The sequence below is a fragment of the Capricornis sumatraensis genome, chromosome 8, assembly GCF_032405125.1.
Source record: "Capricornis sumatraensis isolate serow.1 chromosome 8, serow.2, whole genome shotgun sequence".
Lineage (NCBI taxonomy): Eukaryota > Metazoa > Chordata > Mammalia > Artiodactyla > Bovidae > Capricornis > Capricornis sumatraensis.
In genome coordinates this window covers 91,478,811-91,489,611 of record NC_091076.1, presented here as the reverse complement: position 1 = coordinate 91,489,611, position 10,801 = coordinate 91,478,811, and the positions used below count along the sequence as shown (strand labels likewise).

The following is a 10,801-nucleotide window of genomic DNA, read 5'->3' as shown; positions in this document are numbered from 1 at the left end:
AAGACACATTAGAGGAAGAAAAACAAAGTGGTTACACACGGTTTAACAAGATTAGAAACAAGAGAACAATTATAACAGTAGAAAAAGGAAATGAGGCTTTAGATATTGATGCTTAGATATTGGCATAATTAACTTCACAAACACAATTATGAACTTAGTACTAATGTTAGTTGATTATCTAGTAGGAAAAATAACAAGGAAAAAGCATTGCTCATGGTAAGACCAGCTAAAAGCAGAGTATAAAAAGAGACAGGGGTAAGAAAACAGTCAAAAACAAGAAACCACCCTCTTGCAAGCCCACTTGTGGAACACCACTCCTTCCATTGACACCATGGTCAGCTCCTGTTGTGGCTCCATCTGCTCTGACCAGAGCTGCGGCCGAAATCTCTGCCTGGAGACCTGCTGCCACCCCAGCTGCTGCCAGACCACCTGCTGCAGGACCACCTGCTGCCGCCCCAGCTGTGGTGTGTCCAGCTGCTGCCGCCCCATCTGCTGCCAGCCCACCTGCCCTCGCCCCACCTGCTGCATCTCTAGCTGCTCCCGCCCCTCCTGCTGTGTTTCCAGCTGTGCCTCCAGCTGCTGCAGGCCTACTTGCTGCATCTCCAGCTGCTGCAAGCCCCAGTGCTGCCAGCCTGTGTGCTGCCAGCCCAGCTGCCCCCCCATCTCCAGCTGCTGCCGCCCCTCTTGCTGTGGCTCCAGCTGCTGCCGCCCAAGCTGCTGCCTGCGCCCAGTGTGTGGCTGGGTCTCCTGCCACACCACTTGCTATCGCCCCACCTGTGTCATCTCCACCTGCCCCCGCCCCGTGTGCTGTCCCTCCTCTTGCTGCTGAATCTCTGCTGTGAACATACTGCTTCCTCAATTCCTCCCTCCCACGGTTGCAGAGCTTCTTTTTAAAATGTGGAGGGTTCAAGAGAACTGGTCTCTTGAATTTCATAAGTAAACATCAGGCATACTGAGCACACGTTCTAACTTCTCTCCAAACTTCCCCCACTTCTAAATGTAATCACTCAGAATCTCCCAGCAAATTATTTCTCCCAACAGTCCTCCCTTTTTCTTCAGCACATCTATTTTTCATGCTTAAGGAACTTGTCTAAATCACTTGTGAGGCCACTGAATTTATCTCTCCGACATGGAAATCCAGTGAAGATTTTTTGGTGATTTTCTTATGTCTTGTTATTTCCATGAACCTAAATAAATGTCCTCCTCCTGGCACTGAAAATTGAATCTGATTGTTACTCTCTTTCTTTAAGTATTTACATTTTGATCCAAAGTAATTGTATTTTGCCTGCACCTGCCAAAGAACACAAATTAATCAACTTTCAGTTCAGTTCAGTTCAGTCGCTCAGTCGTGTCCGAATCTTTGTGACACCATGGACTGCAGCACGCCAGGCCTCCCTGTCCATCACCAACTCCTGGAGTTTACCTAAACTCATGTCCATTGAGTTGGTGATGCCATCAAACCATCTCATCCTCTGTCGTCCCCTTCTCCTCCCACCCTCAATCTTTCCCAGCCTCAGAGTCTTTTCAAATGAGTCAGTCAGTCCATCACATCAGATGCCCAAAGGATTGGAGTTTCAACTTCAACATCAGTCCTTCCTATGAATATTCAGGACTGATTTCCTTTAGGATGGACTACATGGATCTCCTTGCAGTCCAAGGGACTCTCAAAAGTCTTCTCCAACACCACAGTTCAAAAGTCTTCTCCAACACCACAGTTCAAAAGCATCAATTGTTCGGTGCTCAGCTTTCTTTATAGTCCAACTCTCACATCCATATATGACTACTGGTAAAACCATAGATTTGACTAGATGGAACTTTGTTGAGAAAGCAATTTTCTGCTTTTTAATATGCTGTCTAGGTTGGTCATAACTTTCCTTCTAAGGAGTAAGCGTCTTTTAATTTCATGGCTGCAATCACCATCTGCTGTGATTTTGGAGCCCCAAAACAATAAAGTCTGCCACTGTTTCCATTGCTTTCCCATCTATTTGCCATGAAGTGATGGGACCAGATGCCATGATCTTAGTTTTCTGAATGTGGAGCTTTAAGCCAACTTTTTCATTTTCCACTTTCACTTTCATCAAGAGGCTCTTTAGTTCTTCTCCACTTTCTGCCATAAGGGTGGTATCATCTGCATATCTGAGGTTATTGATATTTTCCCGGCAATCTTGATTCCAGCTTGTGCTTCATCCAGCCCAGCGTTTCTCATGGTATACTCTGCATATAAGTTAAATAAGCAGGGTGACAATATACAGCCTTGACGTACTCCTTTTCCTATTTGGAAACAGTCTGTTGTAATACTGGAATGGATTGCCATTCCATTCTCCAGGGATCTTTCTGCCCCAGGGATCAAACCCAGATCTCCTGCACTGCGGGCAGATTCTTTATCTCTGAGTCACCATGGAAGTTCCTACATATACAGGGGAGTTCTGCCTTATTCTGGTAGCCAGAGTTTCAGTACATTTGGTTTTCTATTATTATTCAGAATATTCAGTTTATTCTGCCTTATAGAGGGGCTACCTTCAGTGCCAAGCAGATGATATAAATGAATGAAACAGCCTGGTGACAGTTCCTAGGTATTCCTGGAGACTGCGATTTCATGTTCAAGACAAAAAACTGACCTTTCCAGTGCAACTTCTGCTCACTTCCCTTCCCTTTCCTTCTAGAAGTGCTAATCCCAAGAACACTTCTCAATAAACATCCTGTTTGCTAATTTTTATCTCTGGGTCTGCTTGCTAGGGAACTCAAACAGTCCCGAAAAGCAATTTGTAATTCACAACAGTTAATCTAAGAGCTGGTAAGACTGACTGAAATTTATTTTTCATCTTTAGTGTATAATAAGTAGGAGCTTTAAACATAAACATAGAAAACCTATGGAAATGAATCTGTAGAGACAACTGTGAATTTTATCTACAGTACATTTATTCTTTGCTAAGGACTTTATGTCACTTATACATCAATATCTGCTTTATTTAAAAATTTAAATAACACAAAAGAATGTGTTCAGAAGTGGGTTTCCTATGATTAGTTTTTGCCAATCCCACTGAAAACCTATTTATACAAACAGAGATACATTCTTATTGAATACATTTGCATCACATTTATGTCTTTATTCACAAACCTAGCTTTAGTTGCACATTTTTTTGTTCTGATGTTTATTCAAATATTATCTTTTGGCCTTCAGGCAATGTTACATCCCTCCAATACAAGGTAAGTATATTATTTGACAGATTTGCTTACATATTTTTTATATTTATTGTTGAGAACTGTGAATACATGTTTCCCATCAGTTTTTATGAAGAAATCTTGCTAAGTGCATAAGAAATCTATCACTTTTCTAAGTCAGCCAACTTCACTGTTAAAAATAATCTTCAGGTGATTCTTGGGATTTTCTAGACATATAATCATGGTGATGAATAGCCTCCAGCCTCAGGTATGCCCCAGATTCATTCCCCAGTTACCCAGGTGGTAATCACATTATTAAGTCAGACTTATGGGTATTCTTTCGTCCCTGCCTTGCTTTCCCACTTCCTCATGTGAACCTCCCAGAATTTCCCCCCACTCCCAAGTGAACTACTTGCACTCACATCTTTGTCTCAGTATCTACTTTGGGTGCAATTCAAACAAAGACAATAGATGTTCAGCAAGTATTTTTAGCTGATTGATATTAACTTGATGGTGATTACTTCTCACAAAAGAGGGCTAAATTGGGATGTCTGCAAGTGAAGAGAAACAGTGTCAACATACGTGTTCACCTCTTTTCTATCATATCTGTTTCTGTGTTTATACAGCACATGTATCCATGGTGTCCTATAAGTAAGATCCACGCTATGGATCAAATTTGGACTTCCACAAATGTGTTTTATCAGGTGACACATTGCTTGCCACATGAGCAAATGTGGTTTTCCTCAAGTGTAACCATGATCCCTTTGTTTGGAATGTTTCTCCCACTTTTCTCAACCAGGCAAAACAGATGTATTTTTTAAAGGACCATTACATACCCTTAAGTCATCCAAAAGCCTTCATTTACTCGACAAATATTTGTCACTAATGTGCTCTGTCTCAGTGACACAATTAAATTTTATAGTTCATGCCTTCAGGGTATCTGCATCCCAGAACTGAAATGACAGAAAGTAACTGTGGTACAGCAGAGAGTGCAAAATTCAGAGCACAATGCAGGGACAAATTGTATTTGAACAGGGTAGTTAATCACTGGGAGGAAGCATCAGGGGAAACCTGGGGTATTGATAGAGGAATATAGTTTGCAAAGATAACGACAAAGATGAAACATTCCAGGAAGATGAAACGGCTTCAGCAAAGGCTTGCAAGCTTTATTCTCCACCTCTTCCTCAGCTGTCCTAAAACAGCTTGACTTCTGTTTAATCTTACACAAGTTTTTTTTCTTTTTTCCTGAACAGTTCTATGCTTCTTTGGCCTATTGCTTAAAGAAGTATTAAGAATATACACTGTATTATATGCTGTATTAGAGATTCAAAACAAATATAAGATATTCAGCACAATGCTTAGTTAACTCAGCATAATGCCTAGTGAATTTAGCATAATGCACAGTAAATACAAATGATAAATATCATTATTCCTCAGATTTTATTGAAGATGTATGGAACATATCCACATACTATACATGCTAATTCTAGTTCTTCAGTTAAAAATAACATATGAAGCTCAATCTGGTGCTCTATGAAATCCTAGAGGGGTGGGATGGGATTGGGGTGGAGGGCAGATCAGAGGGAGGGGACATATATACATACTTATGGCTGAATCACATTGTTGTACTGTAGAAAGCTATACAACCTTGTAAAGGATTTATCCTCCATTTAAAAAATAAAGACTTAATAATGTTGATGTATGACAAAACCAACACAATATTGTAAAGTAATTAACCTCCAATTAAAATAAATAAATTTATATTAAAAAATAACTGTCATTCTTTTGAAAATGAAAGTCGCTCAGTCGAGTCCAGCTCTTTGTGATCCCATTGACTACACAGTCCATAGTATTCTCCAGGTCAGATTACTGGAATGGGTAGTCATTCCCTTCTCCAGGTGATCTTCCCAACCCAGAGATCAAACTCAGGTCTCCCACATGGCAGGCGGATTCCTTTCCGGCTGAGCCATCAGGGAAGCCCTTCTTTCAGCTATTGCCAGACTGTTTCTTACGTATGTGTCTCATTCAAGTATCTACAGGAAAAAGATGAGGAGTTATCTGTCAAGTTCTCTTACTACTCAACAGAATGTCTTGGATCCATATTATTGGAGGCTTAATGACTCCAAACATGTTTGTAATTACTGAATGCTTTTGTAATGAAATATCCTGTATACAAGTTTGACAACTAAAAGATAAATCAAAATATCCCATTCTTGTTGCCAAGCCTGGGAGACACAGTAAAAATGTGTTTTTTCTACGTAAAAGCTGTGACTATAGCTAAGTGCTTCTGACAGTAAAGCCCAAACAGACACAGAATTTGAAATTTTGTTGTGGTCTAACTATCTTCCTGACCATCAAAATGCCTACAGAGTATCACAATCATCCCTATTATTTGTGGGACAACCTCCCCACAAACATCTTTCCTTCCATATCCTTTCCAGTGCTTCACCTTATCAGCACATGTTCCCCTTACCCTTGACACCAAAATATACATGAGTCATATAAGAAACTTTTTCTCTCTGATGTTCAGAGGGCAGTGACAGGAGAGAATATCACATTCAAACAAAAATGTTAGAGTTATATGACTAATGCTTTGTTAAGACATTGAACACACCAAGAGCAAAACTGACACCCACAAAGGAGAATTTGGATATGGCTTTCAATTGGACACATATAAGCAATATCAGGAAAAGGAAAAGTTTTATTTTCTCCAATTTGTAATACTGCATGAGAAACACACAATTATGTAATTAAATGATCAATTTTCCTAGGAGGGTAAACAATAACGAGGAAATAATGATGTCATGATAGCAGCTCTTCTGCAGGGTATAAAGGCAGCTGTGGGCAGAGGAGACACTCAGCCTCAAGAAACTCACTTTCCTGGAAACTCAGCCAGAACCTCCACCCTCTGACACCATGGTCAGCTCCTGTTGTGGCTCCATCTGCTCTGACCAGAGCTGTGGCCGAAGTCTCTGCCTGGAGACCTGCTGCCGCCCCAGCTGCTGCCAGACCACCTGCTGCAGGACCACCTGCTACCGCCCCAGCTGTGGTGTGTCCAGCTGCTGCCGCCCCGTCTGCTGCCAGCCCACCTGCCCTCGCCCCACCTGCTGCATCTCTAGCTGCTCCCGCCCCTCCTGCTGTGTTTCCAGCTGTGGTTCCAGCTGCTGCAGGCCGACCTGCTGCATCTCCAGCTGCTGCAGGCCCCAGTGCTGCCAGCCTGTGTGCTGCCAGCCCACCTGCCCTCCCCCCACCTGCTGCATCTCTAGCTGCTACCGCCCCTCCAGCTGTGGGTCCAGCTGCGGTTCCAGCTGCTGCAGGCCTACATGCTGCATCTCCAGCTGCTGCAGGCCCCAGTGCTGCCAGCCTGTGTGCTGCCAGCCCAGCTGTCCCCGCATCTCCAGCTGCTGCCGCCCCTCTTGCTGTGGCTCCAGCTGCTGCCGCCCGAGCTGCTGCCTGCGCCCAGTGTGTGGCCGGGTCTCCTGCCACACCACTTGCTATCGCCCCACCTGTGTCATCTCCACCTGCCCCCGCCCCGTGTGCTGTCCCTCCTCTTGCTGCTGAATCTCTGCTTTGAACATACTGCTTCCTCATTTTCTCCCTCCCCACGGTTGCAGAGCTTCTTTTTAACATGTGGAGGGTTCAAGAGAACTGGTCTCTTGAATTTCATAAGCAAATACCAGACATATTGAGCCCATGTTCTCACTTCTGTCCTAGCTGCCTCTCTTCTAAATGAGATCACTCAAAATCTCACAGGAAATTACAGTCTCCCAAAAACTCCTCCCTTTTTCTTCAGCACATCTATTTTTTGTACTTAAGGAATTTGTCTCCATCACTTCTGGGGCCACCGATTTTTCTCTCTCTGACATAGAATTCCAATGAACCTTTTGAGTATTCTTTCTTATGTCTTCTTATTTCCATGAACCAAAATAAATGTCCTCCTGGAACTGAGAATTGAATCTGATTGTTACTCTTTTTTTTTGTTTGTTTAAGCATTTACATTTTGATCAAAAGTAATTGTATTTTACCTGCACCTGAGAAACAGCACTAATTAATCAATCAACCTTCAAGAGAGGTCAAATGACATTGATCACTGCCTACTTATGTCTAGAAAACAGATAAATTAATCATTTTCTAGTCATTAGCGGGGAAAGGAGTTAAACAGAAGTGATAGAGCATCTATGAATATGTTAACAAGAGGAAAGTTTTGAAAAGACTTAACACAATTTATGATTTTAACAATACCAGCTTTCAGAGTTTTTTCACCTATAAAAGCATTGCATAGATAGTTTAGTAAAGTCTATGTATATTCTACTTCGGGTCACATACAATGATTCCTTCATCCATATAAAGAGTGAAAATGTTAGTCATTCAGCTGTGTCCAGCTCTTTGCGACCCCATGGATTTTAGTCCCCCAGGTTGCTCTGTCCATGGAATTCTGCAGCCAAGAATACTGGAGTGGGTTGCCATTCCATTCTCTGGGGGATCTTTGTGCCCCAAGGATTGAATCCAGGCCTCCTGCACTGCGGGCAGATTCTTTATCTTCTGAGCCACCCTGGAAGCCCCTACATCTACAGTAGAGTTCTGCTTTATTCTGGTAGCCAGGGCTCCAGTACATTTGGTTTATTATTATTACTATTCAGAATATTCAGTGTATTCTGCCTTATAGAGGGGCTACCTTCAGTGCCAGGCAGGTGATACAAAGCAATGAAACAGACGTGGTGATGGTTCCTAGGTATTCCTGGAGACTGTGATTTTATGTTCAAGACCTTTCCAGTGCCATGCTTAGATGTCCACTGAAACTCTATCCCAGCTTGATTTCTCCAGCTGTCCACTTCTGCTCACTTCCCTTCCCTTTCCTTCTAGAAGTACTAATTCCAAGAGCACTTCTCGATAAACATCCTGTTTCCTAATTTTCATCTCTGGGTCTGCTTCCTAGGGAACTCAAACAGTCCCAAAAAGCAATATGTAAATCACAACAGTTAATCTGAGAGCTGGAAAGACTGCCTGAAATCTAGTTTTCATCTTTTAGTGTAAAATAAGTAGGAGCTTAAACATAAATGTAGAAAACTTATGGAAATGAATCTGTAGAGAGAACTGCAAATTTTATCTAAAGTACTTTTATTCTTTTCTAAGGATTTATGTCACTTATACACATACACATGCTTTTTCTAAAAATCTAAATAACAAAAGAATGTGATCAAGTGAGTTTCCTATCAATAGTTGCCAGTCCCATTCAAAACCTATTTTTACAGAGATACATTCTTACTGAGTGCATTTGTATGACATTTATGTCTTTATTCATTAACCTAGCTGAATATTCATTAACCCAGTTGAATATTATTTTGTTCTGATGTTTATTCAAATAATAATTTTTGGCATTCAGGCAATGTTAATGCATTTCTCCAATAGCAGGTAAGTATATTATTTGACAGATTTGTTTACGTATTTTTTATGTTTCTTATTAAGGACTGTGAATACATGTTTCCCGTTACATTTTATGAAGAAATATTGCTAAGTGCACAGGAAATCCATCCATTTTCTAAGCCAGCCAACTTCACTGTTAACAATAATATTCAGCTGATTCTGTGGGATTTTCTAGACGTATAGTCATGGTAGCTAATATCCTCCAGCCTCAGTATGTCCCCATATTCATTCCTCAGTTACCCTGGTGGTAACTGGTAACCGCATAATTAACTCAGAGTTGAGGGTTTTTCTTCTTTGCTGCCTTGTTTTCCAGCTTCCTCATGTGTACTTCCCAGAATACCTCCCGGCAAAGTCTCAATATCTACTTTGGGTGAAATTCAAACAAAGACAATGGATGTTCAGCCAATAATTTTAGCTGATTAACATTAAACCAGTGATGGTGGTTACTTCTCACAAAAGAGGGCTAACTTGGGATGTCTGGAAATGAAGAGAACCAGTGTCAATACTTGTGTTCACCTCTTTTCTATCATATCTGTTTCTGTGTTTATACAACAAATGTGTCCATGGTGTCCTATAAGTAAATTCCATTTTATGGATCGAATTTGAACTTCCATAAATGTGTTCTATCAGGTGACACGTTGCTTGCCACATGAGCAAATGTGGTTTTCCTCAAGTGTAACCACGATCCCTTTGTTTGGAATGTTTCTCCCACTTTTCTCCACCAGGCAAAACAGACTATTTTTTAAAGGACCATTACATACCCATAAGTCATCCAAAAGCCTTCATTCACTCGATAAACATTGTCACTAATGTGCTCTGTCTCAGTAACAAAGTTAAATTTTATAGTTCATGCCTTCACGGGATCTGCATCGCAGAAGTGGAATGACAGATAATAACTGTGGCACAGCAGAGAGTGCAAAATTCAGAGCACAATGCAGGGACAAATTATATTTGAATGGGGCAGTTGCTCATTGGGGAGAAGCATTCATGGGAAACCTGGGGTATTGACAGAGGAATAGGAGTTTGCAGAGATAACGACAACGATGAAACGTTCCAGGAAGATGAAACAGCTTCAGCAAAGGCGTACAAGCTTTATTTTCCACCTCTTCCTCAGCTGTCCTAAAACAGCTTAACTTCTGTTTAATCTTACACAAGTCTTTTTTCTTTTTCCTCTTTCCTCTTAACATTTCTATGCTTCTTTCCCTACTGCTTAAAGAACTAGTAAGAATACACACTATATTATATGCTGTATTAAAGATTCAAAACAAATATAAGATATTCAGCACAATGCTTAGTGAACTCAGCATAGTGCTTAGTGAATTTAGCATAATGCACAGTAAATACTCTACAAATGATAAATATCATTATCCCTCACTTTTACTGAAGATGTATGGAACTTGTCCACATACTGTATATGTTGATTTCAGTTCTTCAGTTAAAAAAAACATAGGAAGCTCAGTCCGGTGCTCTATGAAAACCTAGAGGAGTGGGATGGGATTGGGTTGGGAGGGCGGATCAGAGGGAGGGGACATATATATACTTATGGCTGAATCACATTGTTGTACTGCAGAAAGCTACACAACCTTGTAAAGGAATTATCCTCCAATTAAAAAATAAAGACTTAAAAAAATAACTGTCATTCTTTCGAAAATGAAAGTCACTCAGTCGAGTCTAGCTCTTTGTGATCCCATTGACTACACAGTCCATAGAATTCTCCAGGTCAGATTACTGGAATGGGTAGCCGTTTCCTTCTCCAGGGATCTTCCTAACCCAGAGATCAAACCGAGGTCTCCCACACTGCAGGCGGATTCCTTTCCGGCTGAGCTATCAGGGAAGCCCTTCTTTCAGCTATTGCCAGACTGTTTCTTACGTATGTGTCTCATTCAAGTATCTACAGGAAAAAGATGAGGAGTTATCTGTCAAGTTCTCTTACTATCCAACAGAATGTCTTGGATCCCTATTATTGAAGGCTTAACAACTCCAAACATGTTTGTAATTACTGAATGCTTTTGTAATGAAATATCCTGTGTACGAGTTTGACAACTAAAAGATAAATCAAAATATCCCATTCTTGTTGCCTAGCCTGGGAGACATACAGCAAAAATATTTTTCTTCTATGTAAAAGTTGTGAGTGTTGCTAAGTGATTGATACAGTGGAATGAAATCAGACACAGAATTTGAAACTTCCTTGTGGTCTAACTATCTTCCTTACCAT

General features: G+C 41.1%; 1 protein-coding gene across 3 annotated transcripts; it reads left to right on the top strand.

Annotated features, from left to right (window-relative positions):
- The first annotated feature begins 331 nt into the window (after nt 1-331).
- LOC138082863 (keratin-associated protein 4-8-like) lies at nt 332-6,723 on the top strand. Of its 3 annotated transcripts, none has more exons than XM_068976284.1 (2): nt 332-730; nt 6,145-6,723. In XM_068976284.1, exons 1-2 carry the CDS (start codon nt 332-334, stop codon nt 6,721-6,723), a joined length of 978 nt encoding a protein of 325 aa, XP_068832385.1. The 3 variants fall into 3 exon arrangements, with proteins under 3 accessions (XP_068832385.1, XP_068832386.1, XP_068832387.1); XM_068976285.1 differs by lacking the exon at nt 332-730 and having other exon boundaries at nt 6,079-6,245; nt 6,333-6,723; XM_068976286.1 differs by lacking the exon at nt 332-730 and having other exon boundaries at nt 6,079-6,362; nt 6,480-6,723.
- Nucleotides 6,724-10,801: the final 4,078 nt, after the last annotated feature.

Coding starts and splice junctions, on each gene's coding strand:
- LOC138082863 (XM_068976284.1), top strand. CDS start 332: ATGGTCAGCTCCTGTTGTGGCTCCATCTGCTCTGACCAGAGCTGCGGC. Junction 731..6,144: donor CAAGCTGCTGCCTGCGCCCA/GTGTGTGGCTGG, acceptor CTCTGCCTGGAG/ACCTGCTGCCGCCCCAGCTG.